This window comes from Limanda limanda, chromosome 15, assembly GCF_963576545.1.
Source record: "Limanda limanda chromosome 15, fLimLim1.1, whole genome shotgun sequence".
In the NCBI taxonomy this organism is placed as follows: domain Eukaryota; kingdom Metazoa; phylum Chordata; class Actinopteri; order Pleuronectiformes; family Pleuronectidae; genus Limanda; species Limanda limanda.
The window spans coordinates 12,599,525-12,626,219 of record NC_083650.1 but is presented as its reverse complement, the minus strand read 5'-3'; the positions used below and the strand labels follow the sequence as shown (position 1 = coordinate 12,626,219).

The 26,695-nt window shown below is 41.8% G+C and overlaps 6 protein-coding genes across 7 annotated transcripts; 4 read left to right on the top strand and 2 right to left on the bottom strand.

Annotated features, from left to right (window-relative positions):
- Positions 1 to 106: 106 nt before the first annotated feature.
- Positions 107 to 7,223, bottom strand: LOC133020248 (sphingomyelin synthase-related protein 1-like). Its single transcript, XM_061086742.1, has 6 exons — positions 7,128 to 7,223; positions 3,135 to 3,761; positions 2,937 to 3,032; positions 2,652 to 2,769; positions 2,319 to 2,469; positions 107 to 1,552 (listed from the first exon to the last, which is right to left on the bottom strand). Exons 2-6 carry the CDS (start codon positions 3,755 to 3,757, stop codon positions 1,248 to 1,250), a joined length of 1,293 nt encoding a protein of 430 aa, XP_060942725.1. The 5' UTR covers positions 3,758 to 3,761; positions 7,128 to 7,223; the 3' UTR covers positions 107 to 1,247.
- Positions 6,791 to 8,643, top strand: LOC133021012 (dual specificity protein phosphatase 13A-like). Its single transcript, XM_061087783.1, has 4 exons — positions 6,791 to 6,805; positions 7,905 to 8,044; positions 8,129 to 8,343; positions 8,435 to 8,643. Exons 1-4 carry the CDS (start codon positions 6,791 to 6,793, stop codon positions 8,641 to 8,643), a joined length of 579 nt encoding a protein of 192 aa, XP_060943766.1.
- A 759-nt stretch (positions 8,644 to 9,402) lies between these two features.
- zgc:153981 (dual specificity protein phosphatase family protein) lies at positions 9,403 to 10,135 on the top strand. Its single transcript, XM_061086776.1, has 3 exons — positions 9,403 to 9,530; positions 9,626 to 9,843; positions 9,924 to 10,135. The coding sequence occupies exons 1-3, from the start codon at positions 9,406 to 9,408 to the stop codon at positions 10,133 to 10,135; spliced, it is 555 nt and encodes a 184-aa protein (XP_060942759.1). The 5' UTR covers positions 9,403 to 9,405.
- Positions 10,136 to 11,641: 1,506 nt separating this feature from the next.
- Positions 11,642 to 13,050, top strand: LOC133021011 (dual specificity protein phosphatase 13B-like). The gene is given in 5 exon segments (XM_061087781.1): positions 11,642 to 11,656; positions 12,092 to 12,175; positions 12,253 to 12,330; positions 12,333 to 12,480; positions 12,794 to 13,050. Coding segments are annotated over 5 exon segments (582 nt in total).
- Positions 13,051 to 15,280: 2,230 nt separating this feature from the next.
- LOC133021010 (dual specificity phosphatase 29-like) lies at positions 15,281 to 16,228 on the top strand. The gene is made up of 3 exons (XM_061087780.1): positions 15,281 to 15,459; positions 15,680 to 15,903; positions 16,002 to 16,228. Exons 1-3 carry the CDS (start codon positions 15,281 to 15,283, stop codon positions 16,226 to 16,228), a joined length of 630 nt encoding a protein of 209 aa, XP_060943763.1.
- A 596-nt stretch (positions 16,229 to 16,824) lies between these two features.
- adka (adenosine kinase a) lies at positions 16,825 to 26,349 on the bottom strand. 2 transcript variants are annotated; one of them, XM_061086747.1, is made up of 11 exons: positions 26,215 to 26,349; positions 23,912 to 23,986; positions 22,161 to 22,214; positions 20,779 to 20,857; positions 20,477 to 20,649; positions 20,281 to 20,389; positions 19,043 to 19,213; positions 18,890 to 18,925; positions 18,673 to 18,787; positions 18,001 to 18,087; positions 16,825 to 17,898 (listed from the first exon to the last, which is right to left on the bottom strand). In XM_061086747.1, the coding sequence occupies exons 1-11, from the start codon at positions 26,316 to 26,318 to the stop codon at positions 17,774 to 17,776; spliced, it is 1,128 nt and encodes a 375-aa protein (XP_060942730.1). In that variant the 5' UTR covers positions 26,319 to 26,349; the 3' UTR covers positions 16,825 to 17,773. The 2 variants fall into 2 exon arrangements, with proteins under 2 accessions (XP_060942730.1, XP_060942731.1); XM_061086748.1 differs by lacking the exon at positions 26,215 to 26,349 and adding an exon at positions 25,296 to 25,405.
- Positions 26,350 to 26,695: the final 346 nt, after the last annotated feature.

The following is a 26,695-nucleotide window of genomic DNA, read 5'->3' as shown; positions in this document are numbered from 1 at the left end:
ATGAACACGTTCATTTAACAATCTCACAAGGAAGCAAAAATCCCCTTTATCAAACAAATACAACAAATTATTCATTGAAAAAAACAGCCTGAAACTTAAAAACTGATTTCTTTTTCTGTAAACTTTTATTGTAAAGCCAAAAAGCCGGCAGAACACTTGCATTAAAAATAAAACATCAAACTGTAAACGATTATTAAAAAATATAGTTTGGATCGACCAGGAGATCCTAAACAACAAAGTATTTTTCTTTTTATTCTTTGTTATCTAACTGTTTGTCCTCAGTTGTATAAATGAGAAGTCAGTCTTTGTGCAAGAGAGAGAAACTGGACGACAGAGGCTTAAACAAACCCCAGCTTCATCATTAGCGCCCTGTAAACAAACAGGCTCACTGGCAAAATTGAACATTGCAAAAGATGTTCAGATATTTGGTTTGGATAAGTTGCGAATGTATAGGAAGCTCAGTGTAGTGTCCCAGAGCTGACACCAACGAATACTAAAAAAGTTTTGAAAAATAAATTGAAAAATTAAGTGTGAATGAAACAAATAAACAGTTTTTATCTGAGTGACTGAAACGCCCTGGTCTGTCAGTACAGACCAGGACGCGTTTTTCCTGTTGCACCATCAAAATAAACGTTCTTCCTTAGATAGCAGCGACCAAACTGGTGTCACATCCGTTTCCAGCAAAACAACATTTAAACTGTCGTTATGTCAACTTTCAAAGATTGAAAGAAGTAATCTTTATTACAGCATCGATCTTCATTACAAGTGTGTGACCGCTGTCCGCTGATAAGTTCCCAAATTAAATATTGAGTAAAAAACCCAACACAAACCACTAGTGAACCTTAGACATCCCAAAAGTGGAATATGTATAATCAAAGTGATTATTTCAAGGCAAATATGGATTAAAGGAAATGTCTGTACCTGCAGTAAACCACATTTCTTTTACTTTATGCAGCAGTGTAAAGTTTAATCTCAGAAAAAAATTAAAAGGAATAGATTTAAAGTTTGCTCTTGTTAGGTGAGAAATTATTGCTTTAGCATGTGTCCATTAAAGCAACAGTGTAAAACCAACACATTGTGTTTCTACAAGAGGTTTCAAACATCCGATTATTTAACAAAATAAAGATTCATGCGAATGAGGTAAAACAGAAGATAAGAAGCAGCATGTCAAGTATAAAGTCTCTAATTCAGGCTGTAAATGTTACAGCCCATGCACACAGCAGCTGCAGCTCTCTGAACGTCTTACTCTATCCAATCAGAGTCTTCATGAAGGCGGGTTTGTTGAACGGCCAGTTATACTGGTTGGGGACGGGTCCGTTCACATTGAACTCGAAGAAGGAGAACATGGGGAACCAGATGCGTGCTCGCCGGCTGTGTTGGTAGGCACGGGTGTTGGCTAGAGTGTGGTAGTAGAGGAAGAGGCGGGTGGTGATGTAGAAGGCGATGAACACGTCGATTGAGTAATGCTCGTGGGCTGCCAGGATGAAGAAGATGCCAAACAGGTTAAGCACCCAGGAGATGGTGTGAATCAGGTTCCAGGTTCGTGGCGTGTCTGCAATTGAAAGGAAGCGTTAAAGAACAAGTTTGGTTGAAATAAAGGCCAAATGAAGCGCTAGTGTTTGTGCAGTCTGACAGGTTCATTTAAAAAATAAAAAAAAAAGTTCACTCAAGCAGCAGCAAATCATTTGTTTGGGATTACTTTCTTACTTACACATTAAGAACAGAAATTCTGTAATTGCAAACATTTAAAAAATAACTTATTTCTACAACAGGATCCAATGGGATGTGTAATCAGAAAGTATGAAGAGACGTGCTAACATATGAAGCCCCACCCCAGCAGCTTATCACATCCTCTAAAACTGTTTGAGTTTGTCTTAATTACATTAATTACATTTCCAAAAGGTTTGTCATTAAAGAAATTCCCCTCATGGCATTAATATGTCTTGAATACACCTTCCTTCCTCTTCTCCCTGTCTCCCCAGCTTCACAGCGGTCGAGGAGCCTTTACCAGCTCTACCTTTAAGTTGACAGGATTCGTGTTTAAGATTTGTGACATCACAAACTCTAGTTGTTAGTATCCGTTTTTTCCAGACTGGCATTAGTTTGCAGGGTTATCCACGTACGGTGAATATGTTTATAATATTACAATGTCCATGTGTTTAAAAACTTTTTCACTGTAGGAGAATACAATATTTTCATTGGAATATTCTAACAAACATAATGGAGAATAATGTTTGTTCTATCCTCTAACAACTGTCACGTATATTCTAAAGCTATCAATTCTGTAACTAAAGGAAAGTAAAAGTATAAACACTCACATTCAGTTACAAAAAAGTTGAGCATTGTTATGACAACCGTGTGTCCGCTGAACATGTAGTCTCCACATGTTTGCACACCAGTCAGGGTCATGCCAAACCCACTCCAGATCGCTAACGCCCTTTGTATCTTCTCCCAGATATCACCGTATGTCTGTGGAAACAAGAGCCTCCAGTTATCAGTCAGCTGGTCATCGGTTTACAAAGGGTGGAGACAGAGTCAAGATAATCTGTAACAACTGCTGAGAGCTGAGGAAAATAATAGCTGACTACTCAAGACTGGAGAATGGCCAACATGATCTTATCTGCACTGAAGCTCGGGTGTGTCCTCCTCACCTTGCTGGCACACTTCAGGTGCTGCCCGGGCACGGAGAGCGAGGTGACAAACATGGTGCAGCAACGAAGCAGAAACACAGTTCCTATTAAAGAACACAGCCGCCTGAAGAGAATGGATCTAAAAAACAGAGACACAAAACAGAGTCTGGACTTGAAACATATTCATAACGTTCATGTGGAAAGATACATTAATAGATTGATAAATGATAGATAGATCCATCACACTCTACACTGTTACAATACACTATCAGTGGTGAGAATACGTGGACCAGTGGACTACAGTACCTGTGTTTGTGAAGCAGCAGGATCAACATAAACATATAACACAGGATGAGGCCACAAGCTTCGGCCATTGCAAAAGCCCAGGGTATTCTTGGAACGCTGTGAAAATACAAAACATCTATTTTAATAAAATATAATCTTAAAATAGATATATACTGGTGATTATCAGTGGAATACAGACAAAAGTTATGAAGTGTATACCTGTCCAGGAATATATCAGGCAGTGGTGGGTATGTCCTCATGTCGGGGACCCGCTCGTGCACAAAGACCATGACAACAGACGTGAATCCGAACACACAAAACACATATATGCAACTCATGATTGTCTTCCACACTTCTGGGTCCAGTCTACCAAGCAGGTGCTGCCTATACCTCCTGTTGGAGTGTGTATGACACAGTGTCGCTCCTGAACCGTATCCAGATCTGTCGCCATTCCTAAGCCGCAGCTCAGTCCCATTAAACAAGTGATCAGCTCCGTTACACCTCCTCTCTGCTCCATCACATCCCCACTCTCCTCCTTCGGAGCCCGACGAGAGCCCAGAGGGGAGGCTGTCTGAATGCTGCAGGCCCAGCTCCTCCAGCTCGGCCACGTTCTGTCTCCGGAGCCGGCGAAGTGCCAGGGTTAACCTCTTGATGTCTCCAAGAACCCTCAGGGCCAGTGGTGGACCCCGCAGGTCAGCCTCAGTCAGAGCCAGCAGGCTGGGCCCATCCAGGCGGTGCTGGCTGCACAATAACTCCTCATACTCCCCAAAACCTTCCTCCTGCAGCCACTGGGCCACCTGCTTACAGCTCCAGACAGCCACACTGTCCTCGGACGGAGCCATGCCACTGCAGACACAGACAGAAAAGCAGCAAAATGACTTGAATGATCAAGTACAACACTTCAAATGAGTCAAAGACATAGGGATGACCTCTATAATGGAAAGTACAGACTGATGTAACATCCTGTTTCAACTGATGACGACATTTCTCCAACATCTGATAACACTGAGTCACTTCCTTTTTCACCTCTTGATTTCATTACAGTCTTTGTGACCCTCCGCCCAGGTCTTTAAATGCAAATCTGCTGTAAATCTATTGAAGTTAATTTTCTAATTTGCATCCTAATGATCACAACTCCCTCCCTATTCAGACCCATTGTGTGTGACTGTAGGCTCATCGTGCATTATGTATGATTTAAGTGATTGATAAACATTTGTTCATCATCACAGTTTCCCCGGATTCAAAACTGACTAACTTCATCCTACAAAATCTATTAGCGGTTCAACTATTGATAAATCGATCAGACAATCATTAGGCAGATATTTTGGTCAGTTAATCAGTAAATCTGCAATTTTTCGAGAAAATATTCCAAACATCCTCTTTCCAGTATCTCAAACATCACAGTTGATATATTCAAGATCTGGTAAACTGAATATTTTTGGGTTTGTTTACTGTCGGAATTGTAAAAACAATTTATTTCTCACATTTTAGGGGCCAAAACCACAAACAAGTGGACTTTGCTCTAATAAATCACACAACAAGTGATAAATTGTTAAAACTGTCACTATATCAGCACAACAACACAATCACAAATAAGTATTGTTAAGACATGCATGTGGTTAAAATGTAACACTGACTAATCAGGAGTCAGTGCTGCGATAATCTGCTGTGGTGGATTATTTGTGCTCCCATTCAACTTGATCCAGGACTGAATGCCAAGGGCCACTTAGCGCTCTTACATCATCAGCGCTCAGGTCAGTCACTGAACACTGGAGCAGCGGCTTATAGTGTCTGTCTGCTGACACCGGGCTCCTTATTAAGCAGGTCAAGGATTTGTGTGTCAAACCGAAACAATGAAGAAAGTGTGACTGACCTGTCTGTTAAACCTGTGTCATTTAATAATAAAAATAATAATAAAAAAATCGACTCACTAACCGTTCAGGGTTTACACAAAAGCAGCCTAGTAGGTTTATCTCCAGCAGTTTGAGTCGAGCACTGGGGAATCAATCTTTGCATTGCCCTTTGACTCTCTGATAAAGTCACTGCAGTGCTGCTCCCCACTGCTCAAAGGTCTGCCAGGTTCACCAATGAATCGCTGTTGGAGGCTGAATGTGAGTGATAACCCCGTATGCTGACTGGATGGTAAACACAGATTTAAAACTACCCAAGTAAGCAGCTTTCAGATAAAGGTAAAGCCAGAGGTATCACTGACTACAATGAGGTATCAGTCACAACATCCACTGTGGTGCTTTCATGTGTTTCAGAAGTTACAGTAGTTACTTGAACTGAACTACAGACCACATCACCTCTGTGATTAATTCCTGAATCTGGGAAATACTCCACTTGTTTTAGGTTGTAGCTAATGATTATTTTCATAATCCACTAAAATGCTGATTATATTCTCAATCGCTTGATTTTTTTGCTCCTTCCAAAACCAAAAAAGGTAGCTAATCCTCACCACAGCTAAAACTGTAACGGCTCTCAGTAGCACACATACCTCTGCCAAGGCCCAACAGTCTCCCTAAAGTTAAGCAAGCTGCACCAAAGTTCTCACACACTCATTGATATCAGTCCTCTAAATGTGCCTGATTATTTTCATCAAGATCCATGAATTATTTCCTGGGAAAATGGCAGAAATGTTAAAATGGTCTCTGTCACGGGATGTTAAAGAAAGTGGAAAATTAATTCCGGGATATTCCCTCTGATCTGGATCAGCACTAACATGTAATGGATACTTCCGTGACCCAGATTACCTCACTCCACCAAGTTTTGAAGTAATCTGTTTATTAGTTTTATAGCAATCTTGCTCTCAAACAAGCGAGCGATCAGTAGAATCCCTAGAAGATTAATCAGTTGTGAAAATAATTAAATTCGGTTTTAGTCCTAATCCCAACATATGAAAAGCTGACGTGATCAAATATTTGGTATCTTTGCTTGATGAATAACTCAATGATTTATGATTGAATCTACTAATCAGATGTCTATAGATATAATAATAATAATAATAATAATAATAATAATAATAATAATAATAATAATAATAATAATAATAATAATAATGATAGTGATAGTGATAATAACTTTATTCATACAACACAAAAAAAGCACTAAGGATACCGAATCACCTACAAGCAGTAATTCAAAACTAAAATAACAGGAACAATAAAAAATGAAAGCAAATAAATACAAATATATAGAATAAAAGCAATAAACCATAAAAGCGCGAGGGTTATGTGCTCACATCAATACTACTCTGATATGTTTTTCTAGTCTGAATTGTTGTATTCTTGTCATATGGTGTGACTCATGCAAATATAAATATATGTAAATATATTCCAGTGAACCAAACCATGAGAGTTGATGACACACTTTGCTCTACACCATCAACACACTGATCATGTCGCTGCCTCTGAAGGCTCCTGACAGAATAACTATTCAGTGACAAGCTGATCAACTGATCACATATTGACATGTGAGTGCTAAAGTGACTCACCTCAGCTCGGTCCCCCCAGAGAGACACTATGAAACTTTCTATCACTCTGACAGTAAAGTCTGTAGATTGTACTGGCAGCATGCTGCAGCTTCTCTGGCCTCAGGCTTTGACTTGGGGGGGGGGGGTGGGCGGGTTGGATTCATAAGTGCCGTGTCAGCCTGTTTGTCTGGTGGCTTACAGTGACTCACACACACACACAAAGCTGAAGCTCTTCAGTGTGTGTGTTTGTGTGCCGCACTTCTATCTATAGTTATGAGGGCCAATTTTGTTTCAATACCATCGTTGTGAGGACATTTTGGCTGGTCCTCACAAATTGTGTTTGAGAGTTAAGACTTGGTTTTAGGGTTAAAATTAGGTTTAGGTTGGGTTTAGGTTAGTTGTGATGGTTAGGGCTAGGGTAGGGGGTTAGGGAATGCATTATGTCAATGAGTGTCCTCACAACTATAAAGAGACGTGCATGTGTGTGTGTTTGTGTCAGTAACAAAGGCCACACAGTGTGTTCAGCACAGGGCCACATTGTAACATCACACTGCTTCATGGCAGCATGACATCAACTCCCGGTTTGTTTTTTATGGTGGTTCGTTAAGTTCAAACACAATTTTCTTCACAGAAACCAAGGAATGAATGTGTTCATGTGCAATAGAGAACAACTGAAGTCCCAAAAAAGTACATTTAGTCATTTCCCAGTCACTTATAATGGTTTTAGTTGCCTCTCTTACCAGAAATCCAGTGTGAGGGAGCTGCCTGAGGGCGTAGACAGCCTGCCTGTGTGTGTGTCACTTCACTGGTGGAGAACTTCTGCTTCTTGGCCAACATGCTTCTGACAACCAGGCAACAGCAAACAGGAAGAGAGCCTAGTAAACAACAGCAGGAAAGAGGAGCTGCTGGCCTGAAGCAGGACTGGGACTGAAAACACACTGACACCTGCTGCTCACATCCAGGACAACGGCTTCATTTCATTACCAGGAACACACTGTTGCTGGTGGTGGAGGAGCACTTTGGTCAATCGCAGTTGTTTTTTTAAATGTGCTTTATAAATAAACTTGACTTAACCTGCTCTCTGGTTTGAAAAGAAAACCCCATGTGTGTTCACACATACAAGTAATCTGACTCTGGTTTTGTATTGCTCTCACTGTACTTATACATAAATAGACATAGGCTACAGCCTGGAACAAGGACAATAGAGGTAAAGAATGGTACAAGACACAAAAGATGTTATTTCTCTGGAGAAGAAAAGGCAGATTTCCTGAACTATTGGTTTGAATAATATAAAAAAGCTCAAGCTGAAATGTAGCAGACTGAGTGAGAGCCTGCAGACTGGAGTGGTCAAATTGCACCACCTGTTTATGACCTTCACAGGAGGAATGAGGTGCTACTAAAGCAGAAGCAACAGTCATCTTACATTTAGCTTTTAGGGACAGAACAGAGTAGTTTATGACCTTCAGACTTGAAAATGTCCGGCAGAGAGTTGAGACAGAGAATATGATACTGAGAAGTTGGACCTTGGCAAGGAGGAGGAGGAGGAAAAGAGAGAGAAGACCCCGTCTCTCCAGGAGCTGGAGGAGGTCTTACACTCCGCTCCACGCTCCTGTCGCCATGGAGATGAGGTGTGGCCGCACCTGTATCTGGGAGATATGTGAGCATCCTGTGGCTGATTTAAATTCACCTTATATGTGTGTGTGGATTGTTATTGATGCATGAAATGTTGTATATGTGACAGGGTCATGTCTCATGACAAGTTTGGGCTCTGGCAGCTGGGCGTCACTCACGTGCTGAACGCCTCTCATGGTAAACTGTGCTGTAAGGGCAGTGATGATTTCTATGGAACCACAGTGAAGTACCATGGAGTCCCAGCCAGCGACCTGCCGACGTTTGACCTTTCACCCTATTTCTACCCCGCGGCTGAGTTTATTCACCAGGCTTTGACATCCGGAGGTAGCAACAGATACTATGTGTAATGTAATGATATAAGTTGGGTCATTTGTCCTTTAAGCATCTCTTTCTTTGAGTGTTTAATGATTTCCAGGAAAGGTGTTGGTGCACTGTGCTGTGGGTGTGAGTCGCTCGGCTGCATTGGTCCTTGCCTTCCTGATGATTCATCACCACCTCAGCCTTCTGTCGTCCGTACGCTGCGTGCAAGAGAAACGCTGGATCTTCCCAAACAGAGGCTTTCTGGGACAGCTCATAGCCCTGGACCGAAATCTGCAGCACACAGATATGAATGAGCTAAAATAAAACAAGGCAAGAAATCTATAAGAAAGTGGACTTGTGGTTGTGACTCTTGAAGACCTTTCACATCTCATCCAAGAGGCCTTTTCAGTTCTTACAGACTAACGGGAGGGCACAGGTATCAAATCTCTCTGGGTTTTCCCCTATGGTTGCGTTTCAACCCCAGGAACTTTCCCCTGGAGGCGGGAACCTTTGCAGCAACTCCTTGAGTTCCAACCACAGGAACCTGGGCCCAAATCTTTTTACCACTAAAAAATGTGCGGGGGGGGTTAGTAGTCTTTAGAAAGGGCATGTCTTGGAAATAAGTTTTCACGTTATCACATAGATTTTTATTTTATTTTTGTCTCCTAATTCATAAATAAAAATAAATTAATCAACTTTGCAGATAGGTTTTTGGAGGAAACAGCCCTCAACAGGAAAGGTGGTCTAAGGCACCAAGATCCTCATTTGCAGCACAAAAGACTTTCTCCATTTGTACCGTTTCCTATTCACTGTATGTGCAGCTCTCCCCTCACTCGTCCTCCTCTGATTTGACCTCAGTCTGGTCATCTGGCAGCTGTGAGCAGACCGGTCAATGCAACAGCTCCATTAAAAGACTCCACATCCAGGCGGAGAGAACACTCTGAAACACAGGGAGCTAATTTGGGAAGCGAGCGGCATTTGAACAACCAGCTGCTCGCGTCTCTCACCGAGCTGCGGACTCTGGTGTCGGAGCTGGGAACGAGAACAGAGAGAGCAGTGCTGGAGTCTGTCAGAGGAGCAGGGATAATGTCAAGGAGCAACCAGCCAAAAGACCTGGTGTCCATTAAAGAACTGGAGCTCACTTTGGATTCCTGCACTCTGGAGCTCACTGCAGTGGATGAAGTGTGGCCCAACCTGTACATAGGAAATGTGTGAGTGTCTAATGTTTGAAGGAGGGCCGACATTGCTCATATACAGAGTGCTGCATTGGGAGGCATTGATCTGTGTTGGTCTCTTTGTTTTCCAGGGCGGTGGCACAGAACAGAAAGACGTTACATAAGCTCGGCATCACTCATGTCCTGAACGCTGCACACTACAAGCAGGGCAGCATCGGCGACCAGAGTTTTTACGGGAACACCTGTGTTTACTTTGGTATCCCGGCTGAGGATTCAGAGCAGTTTGACCTCAGTCAGCACTTTAGACCTGCAGCTGACTTCATTCAAAAAGCCCTGAAGAGCAAAGATGGTAAAGTACAAGAATGTGGCACCCACACTGTCCCATCAAACACGTTTGTCCTGTCTCTCATTCTGCGTCCTTCTCTACAGGGAAAGTGCTGGTGCACTGCATCATGGGAGTGAGTCGATCGGCCTCTTTGGTCCTGGTGTACTTGATGTTGCGGCAGCGTCTCCCTCTGAGAGATGCTCTGAGGCAAGTCATCAAAAAAAGAGCCATTTACCCCAATCGCAACTTCCTGTCCCTGCTCCTGAAGCTGGACGATCAGCTGACGTTCAAACGAAGATTGTGTCCTCTTCTCTGACGTCTGTCTTTCTCGGCCTCAGGGCTCCATTCCACCCCATGTTAATTGGTGCTGGCAGTGTTTGTAAACAATGATTTGTTACCACAGTGAAAATAATGTAGGCCGTGGTGTGTGGTGACATTCTTCAAGTTTTACTTCTGGCTACGGCAGCAATGATGATGATGTGTTTTTACATATTGTAAATACTAAGATACAGATTTGTTTTCATTTTCAAACTGCTTTCAAATGTTTCCTCTCAGCATTGTCTGTCCACAAAGACACCAAAAAGACATTTTCCGATATATCATTTGGTTTCTATGGTGATAAAATGACTAACAAAGAGCTTCCTCACATCTGTTTTATTCTTTGCACATTACACTTTTCCCAAAAAAAATGTCCCTGATAACGCCCCTTGTTATTCCTCCTTGATTTCTTAAAACAATTTGTTTTTCATTTCAGTCAAATCATTTTGGATGAACAAGAACAAGTTTGCTGATGGAAAACTCTTTCCCCCTGTTTTCATGTAATCAGCTGTCGCCTTATAAACCTGACAAAAACAAGCAATAGATTGATATCGTATGGTTACAAGTTTTCAAAAGATTTTTGACATGGTGAATAACATGATCTTTTTAAAAGGATTTGAGTTTTGGACTCAGTGTTCGTCTCATACATTTCCACAGACAATCCTTGTGCAAAGTTGTCAGCACGGAAGTGTTGGTTTTTTAAGCGTGCATGGCGTCATTTTACAAGGAAAGTTGCCTCTTATTGGTTGCATGGCTCTTCTGTATGTCCTAACTCCTGCAGCTTATGTTCAGTATCTTACTGAGGCTCTTACAGTCTTCTCTTTATAGTTGCCTCAAGCATTTACATTACCACATGTAGCAATGTTGTATAGAGAAAACTGAGGAAGCTGTGGTGTTAACATGTTCCGTAGGTGTGTCAGCAGATTGCATTGATTTGCAATCACAGCTGTAATTACTTTGTTTGGCCTGTTGTTATAACTTCTTTGATTTAAAAAAAAAATGTTTCACAAAATCAAATAACAAATAATGCAATTATTGTAAAATGCTTAAATTTTCATTGATTTTCTTCACAATAATTCATGGATCTTGATGGAAAGAAATCTGGCAATGTTTAGGAAACTGATATTTATAAGTGTGTGCAGATCAAAATAAAAAATTTGGATCTAGTGACTTTTAATGCGATTTCATGAGGGAAGTGTTGGACCTTGATATGCACAAAATGAATTCAAACAAGAATTCAAAAATATCTAAAGAATTAAATAAAGTAAAGTAAATAGATCACTGTACCTATCATGTGTCTCAAGCACAAATGTGCCTTTTGCATTTGCATTTTTTAGTTTAAGGTAAATAATTCAGTATTTTGTTCCCACATGCTGTGCTTAGTGTCAAGGCTTTGATCATATTTCTGAAAGAAAATATGATCAAAGCAGTCATTATACGGCTCCTGCATGGCGACTAACAGAGACACACACAGTGGAGTATTAAATAACGGTCTGTCGTCATTATGGAAACTCAGCAAGTGAGCTCAGGTTGACGGGATGATGCCACATTGTTGGACAGAAGACAAAGACTTCAGGCATGTGGTCAAAACGGATTAGATGTGTTAGAAAGCGCCTGATGTCTATGGGTTGTGTTGTCACTGATGAGTGTATATGATTACACAGTTCTTAAAGGAAACAGGCTATGGTTGCGTGTGTGTGAGAAGGATAAGAGCAAGCGGGGTAGAAGAAGACGAGTTGTCACTGCCTTGAAGTGAGGTGAGATCAGGATGTCACCTCTGCCTTTACATTTTTTTAAATGATTGATTATGTGCTTTATGATATGGCTTAAATCTTTGCATAATTGTACACTTTATACTATACTGACAGCTTAAAAAACAGGCCTGTGTGTGTGTGTGTTGTATGTGCCAGTATTTCTAAGGGATCCATCATATGCGCCTCCTTCTGTTTCGGAGCCGCAGGAGTTTCTGCTGTCAGACAGAAAACCTACTGGACATGTCAATCAAGTCTGGCCAAACCTTTACATAGGCAACAAGTATGTTCACACACACACACACACACACACACAGTGCATCTATATAAATATCCTGAGTCAATGTGATTGTGCTTTAGGGAGGCTGCTCGTGACAAGGCCTCGCTCCACAGTCTGGGCATTACTCACATTGTAAATGACTCCCCATCCAGGGCCTCGGGCCTTGTTTCCACGTCAACACCGGCCCGCGCCTCTACAGAGACATGATGGTGGATTATTATGGGGTGGAGGCAGATGATGCTAAAGAGTTAATCCTCAGTCCTTTCTTCTACCCAACAGCACGATACATCCGAGCTGCGCTGGCCATGGGAGGCAAGTCAGTCACACTTAGTTATTTCCGTGTGTGTGACTGGATTTACCCTCAGTGTCTGTTAAGTAAAGTGCACATGTACAATCTAATGCAACATAACGAAACTGGGCAAATATAAATAACGCAGAGACTCTCCTAAAGGTGTTGATTCAGTTAAATGTTTTTGCTGAAGTCATAGTTAGTGAGGGTGTTGAAAGTTATTAAAACATGTTTCTGAGGACAAATTTGAAACACATAGTAATATAATATAACCCAGTACAACACCACCTTTAACTTTGACCCCAACAATTAATAATCACAGTTAATGTGCTGTACCCGGACGTGTGTTTGTCCACTGTCTGATGGGTGTGAGCCGCTCTGCGACCTTGCTCCTGGCCTTCCTCATGATCGTCGAGGACCTGAGCCTGCAGGATGCCGTGGCTAACATCAGGCCGCACAGAGACATCTGCCCCAGCCCAGGCTTCCTGCAGCAGCTCCGCAGTCTCGACATGAGCCTGGAAAAGTCACACAAAACCATAGACATCAGAATGTACACACATATACACATCTTTATTGCTACAGAGGTCATTTAAGCCAGGAGGAGGAAACACCATCACTGACAGAGCTGAGGCAAATCCTCTGGATGGACAGGAAGGCGGTGACACCTGTCAATCAAGTCTGGCAGAACCTCTACATCGGAGAAGGGTGAGTAGGAAAATCACAATCAGAAACTTGAACTGAGCCGAGAAGATATGTAATGAATCAGCTTTTGTGTGCGTGTAGGTCTGTGGCGCGAGATAAAACCGTGCTTTCGTCTCTGGGTGTAACTCATTGACCTTGGGCTGGGGTACCATGGTGTCGAAGCTGCAGACCATCCGGAGTTTGACCTACGACCTTTCTTCAGACCGGCTGCAAAGTTCATAGACAGCGCTATAAAGAAAAATGGTCAGTCTGCAAACATGACAATAGGAGCCAATATGATGCACTTTCTGAGGAAATGAAAATTTAATTCAACACTTCCTTCACTCTTTTCTTCATTCTAAACACATGATTTATTTTGTATCCTCTCTGCTCCATCATCTACTCTTGCAATAATTACTTTGTGTTAATAATTATTTTTTCAATACAATAATCTGTTGTATGTTTGGTAGAAAATTATAATATTTTCCCACCTTAGACAAGTCTGCGGTAAAAACGGCCTCTACCAGTAGAATAAATTGAGTATTATATCATTAATATGATGGGTGTGTCATCTTTTTATTACACTTACATGAACACATATTCAGCACAAAAACAAGCCCATAGCTCTCACAGTGTTATTCAGCTGTGTAATGTGATCTGGCTGTTTGACATGCAGCCAATTCAAATCTTCAAAATGTGTGTTTGTCGGGGGGACGACACTGACATGTCCTGATCTTGAAACCGATTTATTGGAACCCGTAAAAAAATGTAATAACAAAACACAAGTGACAAATAGAAATGTCATCCCTCTGTCTGGTAGTTTATCTCCTCGCCACAAAATAATTGTGGAATACAACAACTGAATACTTAAAGTTTTGTGACTCTGGAAATAACTGATCCCCACACCTGTCCACACATTAGTGACATTCCTGTGATGACAATGACAGGCTACTCTCACTACACTTCTTTTTGTTTTCTGGCATTGTGTGTCATTAATCCTATACCACAGGGGCTTTAGGAAAGTAATCACTGTCACATTAAAGGGATCAGATCACTTTAGGAAGGTCGTGAGAAAGCGTCTGTGTGTGGCGTGTGCGTGAGAGTGTGTGTGTGTGTCACGTTGATGAGGTCGGGTGTTGTCGGCCAGCTGCCTAAAAATATCATCTTAAACACAGAGCCCGAGACAGCAGCAGTTTCTATTCAAGATCTGTGTTTCAGTCTTCGTGCTCACGCTGCAGACCAAGGTCTCGGGTTGATACACAGTCACATGCACACACACAAACACACACACATGTCCACTGAAGACAAGCAGAGGAGCTGGTCTGTGATCATACTGAAGAAAAGATAAACAGTCAACAGCAACTTCTAACACATTCAAGAAAGAGGTGAGTACTTTTTTCCTTCAATAGTATTTGTATTTTTTAGGCCTCATAGTTTTATTTATACAGACAATATCTGTGTCAATTATCCTGACACATCTCAACGATGTTTCGTCTCAAACAACTGGACCTGAGAACGATGTGTGTGAAGTGTTTGGATCAAGAAGAAGAATTTAAGTGTCTGATTCAACAGAGATGTAGAATGGAACTTGGACTGTTGACTTATAAGCCGATACAGTCAAATAAAATTTAATAGAGATTTATCCATATGAAGGTGAAAGGAAGAAAGATATTAATTAGAAACGATAAATGAATAAGGAGTAAATAGGCAAATTATGGGATTTGTTGATAAGTTTCTCAATAAATTCATTACATTTGTAACTAGTCTTGTCTTACATATGTTGGTTGTGAATGTATTGCTAGGTTTAACTTTGTTTATTTATATATTTATATATGATGTATTGTAAGGTGTCCTTGGTTGTCTCGAAAGGCACAGTGATTTAAAACATATATATATTATTATCTATTACATTGAATAATAATCCTAATCTTATTTTCTTGTATCTGTGACGTTTTGCATGCATAAAACCCCAAAATTTTTGACTGTTTTATAAAATATCTTAAGAGAAAAAAAAGCTCAAAAGCTAGACCTGGAAAATGACTGCAGCTCTAACACTGTATATTGTGTTAATGCTGCATCTACAGATGTGCAGGTGTGTGGATTTCAAGGTTGTGTGTGTTTTCTGTGCGGCAGGAGTGCGACATGTCGTCCTGTGTGGTGAAGTCCAGGAGTAAAAACCCGTACACCGCGGTGCAGGTGGACCCGGACAGTGATTACTTCACACCAGGAACATTAGACCTGGAGCAGCTGTTCTGGGCTGGCAGCATGGCTCAGTATGCACATGTGAATGAGGTGTGGACCAGCGTCTTCATCGGGGATGAGTGAGTAAGCTGTTTATAATGTTTATTACAGTAGCTCAGATTGAAAACACCATTTTAGTTGTTATGTCAACTGAAGGCTACCACAGGTTCTCCTTCATGTTTGGAAGGGGAGGGTGAGGTGAAGGGGTAGTCAGCTGCAACATGAAACTTCACCACTAGATGTCACCAGATTCTACACACTGAACCTTTAACAATGAATCTGTGTGTTACATGAACACAGGAAAACGGCTCTGGAGCTGCCAGGCCTGAGGGATCTGGGTATCACACATGTGCTGAATGCTGCAGAGGGGAAGTTTAATAATGTGCTGACTGGTGCTGATTACTACACTGACGTGAACATCCAGTACTTCGGTGTGGAGGCCGACGACAAACCGACCTTCAACATCTCCCAGTACTTCTGCTCTGCGGCCCAGTTCATCCACGAGGCCCTTGCTCACCCTGAGAGTGAGTTCTGGAGGAAATACTTTGAGATAACGTTTTGAGAAGAAGCCTTTACTCTTCTTTGTTTGTAAACGACCTTTGCTCCTTTACTTTTGTTCCAGACAAGGTGCTGGTGCACTGTGTGATGGGTCGGAGCAGGTCGTCCACTCTGGTCTTGGCGTACCTGATGATGAAACGAAGCCTGACTGTGGTGGACGCTATTGAGCACGTGCGACAGCGGCGTTGTATCCTGCCCAACCATGGCTTCCTAAAGCAGCTCAGAGCCCTGGACATCACACTACAAGAGGAGAAACTCAGAGAAAAAAGACAGATGCAAGACCAAACCTAGATAATATATATGTGATAATCAATCTCAGGTATTTAAATGTTCATCAACTATTGTATCAATAAACTCAGTTTTTTCATGACTATGTCAAGTTCAAAATCAAACATTTTTCTCAAGGACCCAGTGTTGTTTCCTCATCATCAGCTACTACTGATGCAAGATCCAGATCAGTGCATTAATGGCCTGGCACAGATCAGAATGAAATGATCACATTACCGCACAGATGCTTCAGATCTTCCTGTGTTCAGCAGCCGACCTGTGATTCTGATTCTAATATGATATGAAGTGTGATATCTGCGCAGGAAGTGCGCAGTTCACTTCTGCGCAGGAGGTATATAAAAAAAATACATAAATAATAGAATATAAATGAAAAGTAAATTTTCACAGCTTCCTAATTTACTGCAAATTTTGGTAAGAATTTGAGCATGTTAAAGCCCTCAAAAAGACAATTAATTTGCCTGAAAAAAAAAAAAAAAATCCTTACAATTTCAATATTATGTCTGTCTCGTTGCCTGTCAGTGCTCGGGCCCTAATTAGGCTATATGTTTTATGACATTGCAAACGATTGACATACATCCAGAAACAACACAGGCCACTGATCAAATTGGACAGGTTCATTTTAATAAACACTGTATTCCTCTGAGAACAATCAAATACAACGACATGTGTCCATGCTTCAGCCCCACAAGCTGCCAGTTGCTCATTACTGGTTAAACTGCTGGCCTCAACTTATCAATACTTCAAGCTTCGTAACGTTTACATAGATTGGAATAGAAAAAAAAAGGCACTCATCATTAGAAACCCGAAAAACACAAATACGTCCGCAACGCCGTTGACGGTAACTTCTGAAATCACTAACACGGTACAGGTGACATTTAACAGTGTTAACGTTGCCTCAGCAGTGGGCCTTAGGCTTTGACACATTTAAAAAAAGTGTGCGCTTAAAAGAAAAACTTTTGGTTTCATAACTGGCCTGTTATAATTAAAACAAACATTAAATGAATAATTAATCTTACAAAATCTAAAAAAGATCACTTCTGCACAATTTCAAAGCAGTATCCGAAAACTCCCATGACTTGAGTCCAAGGAGAAGGGGAAAAAAAAACACCCTTGTGAGATGTCAACAGGAGAATTCGCAGCAGAGTGCGATGGCAGTCAGTGGGAGACATGGCAGCCAGACGCTGGCAGAGTCAGAGCCAAAATACATTTGGAAACGATCCGAAAACAACAGAACCGTCTTTGAAAACACAATTTTGCATTTAGGTCCAAAATGTCCACATCCCGTGTTGTTATCATGACTCCTCTATGGTCATTTAAATCCCTGTAGTGGATCATGATCCTCTAGCATTCCCAAGTGGCAGTCACAAACAACAAACGGTAAGAAATGATATGCCGACTGATATTCTGGACGGGTTGCTGATTGAAAACTAAAATGATTCTACGAGAATTGAGGATTGTAATTGCTTAAAAAAACAGAGCTTATGGGTCAGACTTGTGTAGTGATGTAAGCGCAAGGTTTCAGGCTGAAGGAAATGTTGTCTGGATGTGTCAGTGGAAGTCAGGTTTTTCTGGGAAGGTGCAGCCCGCTCGTTTGATGATGACGTTGCCGGCGTAGTGTGCGGCCTTCACGCACTGATCCAGTGGTTTCTCCTGCACCAGCTCAGAAAGGAAACCTGTATGACAAAGGAAAGACTTTAACAGAAATCCACAAAAACACATATAGGGCAATAGGGCAGCTTAGAAATGCATCAAATGAACACACAGGAAAAACTTACCTCCTACAAATGCATCCCCTGCACCATTAGTGTCAACAATGTCCTTTGGGTCGATCTTCAGGACAGGGAAGGTCTCGACTTTGTCACCTGAATAGACATAAACAATTATACATCTACAGTATAAGAGGACAAGAGACTGATAACCTGTCCACACTAATGCTGATATTTTGCTAAGCAAATTAGCAATTGGGCCTCTCGTCCACAAACAGCGTATAATTTAGATTTTTACAAATGCTATCCAAAGTGTAGATTTGTGATTGTGTGTGATGACATCACAGCTTACTTTGTCCACTGTTGCTTTGTGTAATGAGTTTGTATCAGAAACAACAACAAAGGTTGTGGCTATACACCGGTTCATCTATATTTGGTTAGCCCTGCTAGGTCAAATTAAGTCTGCTGTAAATTTTGCAGTACTGCACCACATCACAGGCGTTTGCTTTGCCAGATATTACTTGGACCACACAGCGGTCTTCTCAAGTATTTAGCAGATTGTTGATGTAGACTTTATCACCCCCTATTGGTCCAGCATACTTTGGGTTCTTCGTTTGAGTGTTAGTTTATTAAAGAGAGGTTGTGTGTTGTTGTTTTTTTAATTGAGGGGGATATCTACAGTATTGTAGACAGGACATGGGAGAAATGAAAGTAAGAAGAAAGGAAAAGTGGAAATCTTACCTGAGGCCATGACAGTGTTGTCCTTCCCCTGAGTCAACACTACAATCCTCTGCCTCTTTGTGTTGTCTTTGGGTAAAGCCTGAGCTTTCTTGGCAATTTCCTTAATGTCCTTGGTCTACATACAGAATACACATCCACAGAATGATTGGGTGATGTGCAAAATACTTTTTAAAAATATGACGAAACAAATGCTAAACAAGACTGTCAGTCCACTCACCTCGAACTCTTGCTGTTTAGCAAAAGCTGCTGCTTCCTGAGAAATCAAACAAGGAAAGATTTAGATTTTACAAACAAAAGATGAGTAACAAAGTGCATGTGTCATCGATTCAAAGCGCAACTGGACAATGTTGAAAGTGAAAGTCTGTCTCACCGTCTCGTTGCCGAACAGCACATCAACGTAGGGCAGGACCTGCATGAGGTTGTCCTTGAAGAACTCGCAGATGAAGGGCGCGGAGAGGTTCAGGCAGAACAGCTTGTTATTTTCAGACGCGTGCTTTGCCACTTTCAGGATGGACTCCAGAGAGACGGTGAGGAAGAAACCCTGGAAGGGAGGAACAACACTCGGTCAAGACTGATGTGCTTTTATATCTTGATGGACTCTAATGAATCCTGAACAGAACCTGCAGCAATATACTAGCTAATGTCCCTGTGGCTCCTCTGAAGGCTACATGTGGGTACAAAGGTGAAGTGATAGGACATGAGATGACCTCTAACTAGGGTTGCAAAGGGGTGGAAAGTTTCCGGTAAATTTCCGGAAACTTTCCATGGGAAGTTAAGCTCGGGAATTTTGAAAAAACAATAAAACTACGCAAATTAAACACTGAGCAATAAAAACATCATTCAAAACTCTATTTTAAAGATGTATGGAATGCAGCACACGCTGCACGTTGAATTTCAACCCTCCACTGTGCATTCTTCCATCACATGCACAGATAATTCCCAGCATCCTGCACACTACAGCAGGGCTGTTGAGGCCTGCTGTAGTGTGCAGGACTAGTCAGGTAAGTTTCGATGATATTACTGGGGAAAATATATTAGCATTCTGATGGAGGATTGTTCATCTGTTCATCTAGCCTACTTACATTCATTTATCCATCAATTGTAAAATATGTTGTTTACAGATGATTCCAATTGTTTGGCTGACTATTTATATCTCTGGCATTGCATTAGTGTTTTTTTACAAACTTTTTTCTCATCTTATTCTACAGAACAATGCCACGTGCACTTTTTCATGTGTGGAGACTTTTCACCCCATCCAATGTAGAAGGAAAGGCTGTGTACATTTGCAAATACTGTGCAAAGACCTATGTTAAGAATGACACAAAGATGCAGAAGCATATAGTCAAGTGTCCAAATTTCCTCAGGGCTAAAATCAGCCTATAACCAAACAAAATGTTATATTTATGTCTGTATGACAAGGTAAATACAGTTAGTATAAATTATCCACAAAATTTCCAGTTTATTCCCGTTAATTCCCATATATTCCCGTTAATTCCCATGGAAAGTTTCCAACTTTGAATATTCCCGGAATTTTGCAACCCTACCTCTAACACACCATATAATTATATTATTATAAAAACACAATATAGTTCGGAAACTTCTTCTTACAGCAATATAGTAGACTTTAGCCTTTTCCACCAGCTTCCAGTTTTCCTCCAGGTCTAGATGCTTGTCCTTCTTATAACAATTAGCAGCAGCTAGGTTAGCTACCAGAGACCTGAGAGAAGGAAACAACAGAGGTGAGGAGTTATCGGCAGATGAGATTGTATGGTCCAGACAAAAACAAATTATATTATTTACAAACCTATTATCTCCTGTGATGCAAGCAGCGCACGTCCCTGTGGGCTCCTCGTCTTGCTCGTAGTAATGGGCGTCGATGTGAGCCTCTTCAGCCTTCTGCTTCAGGGTCTTTCCAAATTTGTCTTTGCCGATGCAGCCAAAGAACGTGCCCACATTATGAGGTTCTTGGATCATCCACTACAGGAAACAGCTCGGATCAGTATCAATTCCGCTCACTTCCCACACGGTGTTTCCAGTATAATTTTATAGAGCATATATGTGGTGACAGAACAGGAGGCTAAGTGTATTTTTGTGTTCATGACTGACCTGAGCAATCTTTATAGAGTTCTGCGTGGCTCCTCCGGCGTGGTACTCAGCTTTAAAGTTCTTCACCAGCTCCTCAAACCTGCACACAGAGACAAACACTTTGTCAAATGTTCAAAAGAGGATTTAGTTCCGGCATCCATCCAACATTTTTATTTGAAAAAGCACCAACTAAGCTAAGGACACACCTGGTGTGGACACAACTCCTGAGTTTTAGAGGCACTAAAACTGAGAAGTTTGGAAACTCCCCTGACCCTGTTTTAGTTTGAAAACTCCTGTCATAAGACCTCCTCCTTAAGTAGTGTGGATGTAACGTTGATCACGTGTAGATTTTGTTTACCAATTGTCTTTTTGAGATGCTGGCTGAATGACAAAGGCTAAGTACAACGTTTCAAACCTGACCACACAGACACTAAGTAACAATTGTGGCTGGGTGCGGTTTGGAGCACTGACCAAACTGCGTCTGTTTGGCGCTGAAGGCTTAGCCAGCTTCTTAAAGGAAGAGTTACAACATTTTAGGAGCCTTGCTTATTCACCTTCTTGTCAAGAATTAAATGTGTAGAAAACACTAGGCACAGTCTGCAGCTGGGGGGCTTTATTATGTCCATGCTGATGGATGTGGCTTGACGGCCAGTAACCCAATCTGAAGTTGGACAGTGGCTTCTCTTACAATACACGCATGACTGATCACTGATTAAACTATTCGAACCATTTGCGCCCGTTACGCAACACACTTGGGGCTCCTGAGTTCGCCATGTTATGAGGTCTAAATATAGCAGTCATGTCCACCCACACACAAACATGCATCTGTGTGGTTTGTGTGAGAGAGACCCTGCTGGCTGTTGTAAGCGGTCCTGAGACTGAGCCAGATGTTGGACAAGAGGAGACAACATCTGGAAGAGGGGAAGAAAAATCAAATGGGGGTGACTGGCTATGAATTTGTATGCATTATATATTATAATGAATTATTCTAATACCTGACTTTATTTTGTTTTAAACCCAGGGGAGTCAAAATACAAGAGTACAATCTTCTCTCACACAGTCACACAGGATTTTCTTATCATCCGCTGTTCAATGTTTGCTTTCTCGCTCTTGTCTCAGATGGACTGGGAGGTGAGAGTTTCCTGCTTTGCTATTGGCTGGGACCAGCTCTCACTACTGGATCTGCCACGCTGCTATTGGCCTTCAAAAAAAGAACGGAGGTCAGTTGTGGGGATTTCTGGTGTGTGCCTGTTTTGGCTGGCCCGCCCCAGAACGGAGGGGAACAAACTCAATAAGGATAAGGAGAGATGACTTTTCTCCCTGTGCCAGACTCCAAACCACATTATTAGATGGGTTAGAACTCTATGTTCTACAGGGGATGTTGCTGTGTGCAAGATACATACAGCGCCTTATGTTTGTCCTCTGCCAGGATCTGGTCATTGGGTTTCAGCGTGTACCTGCAAATAATTAAAGGAGTTAAAAGTAATCAGAACCATGTCAAACAAATAAAACTCTGCTCATATAAACACACACAGTAAGAGTCTGTACTAAGTTCCTGTAGATAGGCATCACAGACACAATGGCAGTGCTGCCAGATGCGTTGGGTCCCTTGCATGGAAACTGTGATTCATGACATTTTTCAGCTAAAAGAACACAAGAAAAAGCGTTGAGAGGCTACTTAAAAAAAAAGGCTGTTACCCCCCAACTCCTCATCAATATGTTGGTCTGAACAATGAGCAGTTTCTTTCAAGGGAAAGGAAGGCTGGGGATTAACGTACAGCTTTAGTCCGGCTTGATTCTTTGTGTGAGATAGAGCCGTGCTTTGCAGGTTTATCTCTAATCCAGGGGTTTTGAGTGTGGGCTCTGAGCTGGAGCCCAGACGAGCCCTTTGCCCTTGTCAAGTCAAACAGCTCGGACACACAAGAAAACTAATGATCAGACTGTGTGTCTCTGTAAAGCACCTGGGGTAAACCTGCTTGTATGAAATATGTTGTATAATTATCTGCCTCCCCTTATGTAGGGTGGTGATGGTGATTTATTTGAGATCATTACTCTAATCAGATTAATTATCACAATAAATATGCATAAAACTGTACACAACCTTGTGCAATCATCTTGTGCCTATGGAGTTTACTTAAGTAAATATTTAATTTTCCCATCTTTACTTTCACATGTTCTCTTGTCTACCTCATTCTGACTATCTGCTGCTGTAACTAGTTAATTTCCCTGGCATGGGATCACTCAGGTTTATCTTAACTTATTTTTACATTTATAAATAAATAAAGATGCAAATAAAGAAGTAAATGGGATATCTGGTTAACTCCAGCTGCCTTAACAGAACCTCCACAACCTTACACTTCTATTAAAATGTGAATAATTAAGTCACACAGTGAGTTTTGTAGGTTCCATTGACAGACTTTAAGATGTGGCTGACAGGATAGGAACAGGATTATGAAAACAATACTGCACTGATTAACCTCGACCTTGGTGAGGGAATGGGATTAAAAAAATGTATGATTCATGTTGAAAAAAACGATTTAAACCAATTTCGGGTTGTTCGACCTTGATGGGTGCGTAGACCACAAAGCGCCCTTCTAGTTAGTAATGTAAACGTGGTGACAAAACAGGGAAAGGCACAGTTTTCCTCAGTCTAATGCATATCACTGCGAATGTAAAGAGACACTGTCTCCTGCACTTAAGCTGTGTCTCTGCTGGACATAAAGCTCGGCTGACACGGACTATTTGACATCTCTGCTGTCTCCGGTGCTTTGCTCTCTTGCATCACCATTATCTTGTATCTCCATTGATTGAATTACATCATAGAGGCTCTTTATCTGATGGTCAGCCTCTTGCAATGGCCACTCCACTGACACCAGATGTCTTTATTTCATATTATCAGATTATGACTTTGCTTTGTGGAGAAATAACAGCAGCATAAAAAGAACAATGAAACATAAATAATCCCAATATTTGTTATGTATTGTACCAACTAGGATTAAAATATATGGTGCAATGTGTGAATTAACATTTTTCATTACATTAAGCTTTGAGGAATCATCTTTGCAACTACTTGATCGTAGTTTAGGGACTACACCAACAACAGCACTTTATTCAGGTGACAATTGTATTTCATTGCTTCAGTTCTTTAACTTACTTGTCCAAGAAGTCTTTGTCCACTACGGCACAGATGTCCAGCAAAGGGTTTCCCATACCAAAGAGCGAATTAGTGCTGAAACATAGGGAGACTGAGTGTTAGAAGAAAAAACAATTGAGTAATTAATATGTTGCGTACTTATATGTTCTCTATACATATGTTTATACTAGGGATGAGAGAGTAATTGCATTTCAATCCCGTCTCTCCTGTAAATGTGGCAGAATTGACAATACAGTGATTGATATGTTGTGTTTTTTATCTTTTATATGTTGAGTTTTTGTGCTTCACTGTTTCTTTTTTGCACATTGGTCTGCGAGAAACACCATTTAGTTATATGTTTGTCCTCTCTGCATCATGTGTTGGTTTCTTTTCCATATGCAAAACATTCAGCTTTTTTTCCATGCGACTTCATTTCAATCACATGATTTATCACTTCCTGTTCACACAGAGAACAGCAGAAATAAGTCATTTCTTAGAGACCTAGTTCAGAAATGACACATGGTCAGATATTACAGGAGAACATTAACGTGGTCAGTGGTGAGAGACCTAGCTGGTTATGCATTTAACTGTGTTATAACATCCACAGTGAGCAAATATCAGGACAGCAGCAGGCTCTGTGTGTGTGTGTGTGTGTGTGTGTGCGCGCAGGGTGTTCCGTTCTCTTCTTCCCAGAGGCAAACAACTGACCACAAGGCTGGACAATTTTCACAAACCCGTCTTGTGACACCAAGAAAACACCATTTAAAATAAGCAAAACAGCAACATTCCCTCCCCTGGTGCACAACAAGATGAGACAGCGACTAAAAGGCACTTTGTGTCCCCGCATTAAAAATTCCACAGGGACTTGTGTGTTTGTTTTTCTTTAAGAAAATGCTTAACGATCTCAGAGTGATGCTGCGAAAGCACCAGGCCATCGTGGCAATAGCTGCATCATATCTGTTTCTTGGTGGTGTCTTCACTTTCTCCATGCTGGTTCCAAATGTCAATCCAGTCATGTCTGTGTTAGTGGGGAAAACCCTAGATGCAGCAAGTCTCTGATGGCAGCCCCGGACAGATGTCACCTCCACAAACAACATGGGCGTGGAGGTTTTCAGATGTGGCCTCTCTGTCTGCGACTTCAAGGACAAGATCTTAGGCAGCAGGAGGACGATTGTGAAAATGCAAAGATAAAAGAGACATCCTTCTCCAGCAGGCAGGGACTCAAGTTACACTGATGAGTTTGTGTCACCGAAAGATAGAAAATGCATCAACCAATGTGGCCAATGCATCAACCTCTGCCAGAAGACCTGTGGCAACGTGCAGCCTGATAACAAAACTGGATTTCTACATCAAATCACCACTGCCTGGATTTAAGTCAGCTCCCTGTATGTCAACGTGGTCTTACCTTGCAGCAGACATGATGGAGTCCCTCTCTGTGCGTGCACCAGCTAGAAACTGACAGACCTGTTGAGCGACCTAAAACCGGTTCAGAAAGAGCTAACCTTTAAAAAAAAACTTCACATCTTCAGATCTACGAGCGAGCGGTCAAATCGATTTCCCACGGCCACCGGCTCCTCCCACCAGGGACCGACCGATTGGTGGCAGGAGGAGGAGGAAGACCCGGGCTGCCGGTCTCTGTCTGGTGATAGGCTCGTCCTGCAGCGTCCTCCCGAGCCCTCGATCCTCAACCCGGTCCATGCCTGGAGGCTGCGCAACGGCGTGACGGGCTTGCTGATGAGCAGAGATACCGGGGGGATATATAAAGAGTAGCTCCAGTGGTGGAGGGGGTGAACGGCAGACGTACGGTACTGCAACACGTTTGGATCACATGTAAACAGCATGGAAGCGCCACAGATTTCCCAACCACGTGACCGCATTGTTTTGGGGGCTGGCGGCTGCAGCTGTGGTTTTGAATGGAGGGAGAGCATCAGATAAATAAAGACTCTTCCTGCGGCTTTAAGACGTGAGAGGGGGGGGAAGCGATGGTGGCCCTCAGCCTGGATCGGACATTGGCCCACGCTCACACCTGAGCCGGAAGCTTGTTGCCACGGTAACGGCTATGTCCAAAGTGCCCCTGACCCCTATGTTTTACAACCTGCTAACTGTTAGCATGAAGCTAACCGCTAAGACCGCACACCACAGCTTCCTCTCCGAGCGGTTTAACACTTTTTATGGTCTAATCAAAACCCGACATGTCAACCTCACTCGTTAATTTCAAACACTGCTAACTTAAGAGACCGGAGCTAATGTTAGCATTCTCAGAGGAGACTCGCGCCCCCCCTCGCTTCGCCAGACACGTTAAGTTTGTTGTTGTTTTCTATCACCTCAGCTTGGTAGAAGTCTCTTTGCTCGGAGACTCCTTCTTCTTCTCCTTCTTCTTCTCCTCCGAGAATCTGGATCTCTTTGCTTTGGGTTCATCGGAGGCCATGGTGAGCGAGAGTAGAGCAAACAGAGAGCAGAGCACGTTTCACCGGTGAGAGAACAGCGTGCCACACTGGAATGGGAGGGGGTGGTGCCCGGAGTGCGGGCTCGAAGGGTGAAGTATCCTTCTACCAATCAGAAATCCTACATTGATTGAGGTGCGATACTTTTACATAAGAGTATTTTGCTTTTCATGAGACATAAAATATCTATTACAAAAAAATTAATTAAGGTAATTAATTGAAAAAATATGATATAGTATAATAATAGCACTTTTTGGAAAAGGTTAGAAAATGTAAAAGATAAAACAGGAATAAAACTGTTAATTAATTTCTGAAGAATAAGCATATTTTATTTTTATTATATTGCCCTATTTATATTTTG

Excerpts from the sequence above, each read along its gene's own strand:
- LOC133020248 (XM_061086742.1), bottom strand. The coding sequence starts at position 3,757 with ATGGCTCCGTCCGAGGACAGTGTGGCTGTCTGGAGCTGTAAGCAGGTG. Across the intron at positions 3,033-3,134 it reads CCTGATATATTCCTGGACAG|CGTTCCAAGAATACCCTGGG; the intron begins GTATACACTTCA and ends GTATTTTCACAG. Across the intron at positions 2,770-2,936 it reads CTGCTGCTTCACAAACACAG|ATCCATTCTCTTCAGGCGGC; the intron begins GTACTGTAGTCC and ends TCTGTTTTTTAG.
- LOC133021012 (XM_061087783.1), top strand. Across the intron at positions 8,045-8,128 it reads CACCTGTATCTGGGAGATAT|GGTCATGTCTCATGACAAGT; the intron begins GTGAGCATCCTG and ends TATATGTGACAG. Across the intron at positions 8,344-8,434 it reads CCAGGCTTTGACATCCGGAG|GAAAGGTGTTGGTGCACTGT; the intron begins GTAGCAACAGAT and ends AATGATTTCCAG.
- zgc:153981 (XM_061086776.1), top strand. The coding sequence starts at position 9,406 with ATGTCAAGGAGCAACCAGCCAAAAGACCTGGTGTCCATTAAAGAACTG. Across the intron at positions 9,531-9,625 it reads AACCTGTACATAGGAAATGT|GGCGGTGGCACAGAACAGAA; the intron begins GTGAGTGTCTAA and ends TTTGTTTTCCAG. Across the intron at positions 9,844-9,923 it reads AGCCCTGAAGAGCAAAGATG|GGAAAGTGCTGGTGCACTGC; the intron begins GTAAAGTACAAG and ends CCTTCTCTACAG.
- LOC133021010 (XM_061087780.1), top strand. The coding sequence starts at position 15,281 with ATGTCGTCCTGTGTGGTGAAGTCCAGGAGTAAAAACCCGTACACCGCG. Across the intron at positions 15,460-15,679 it reads AGCGTCTTCATCGGGGATGA|GAAAACGGCTCTGGAGCTGC; the intron begins GTGAGTAAGCTG and ends ACATGAACACAG. Across the intron at positions 15,904-16,001 it reads GGCCCTTGCTCACCCTGAGA|ACAAGGTGCTGGTGCACTGT; the intron begins GTGAGTTCTGGA and ends CTTTTGTTCCAG.
- adka (XM_061086747.1), bottom strand. The coding sequence starts at position 26,318 with ATGGCCTCCGATGAACCCAAAGCAAAGAGATCCAGATTCTCGGAGGAG. Across the intron at positions 23,987-26,214 it reads GAGACTTCTACCAAGCTGAG|CACTAATTCGCTCTTTGGTA; the intron begins GTGATAGAAAAC and ends CCTATGTTTCAG. Across the intron at positions 20,650-20,778 it reads ACTCTATAAAGATTGCTCAG|TGGATGATCCAAGAACCTCA; the intron begins GTCAGTCATGAA and ends TGTTTCCTGTAG.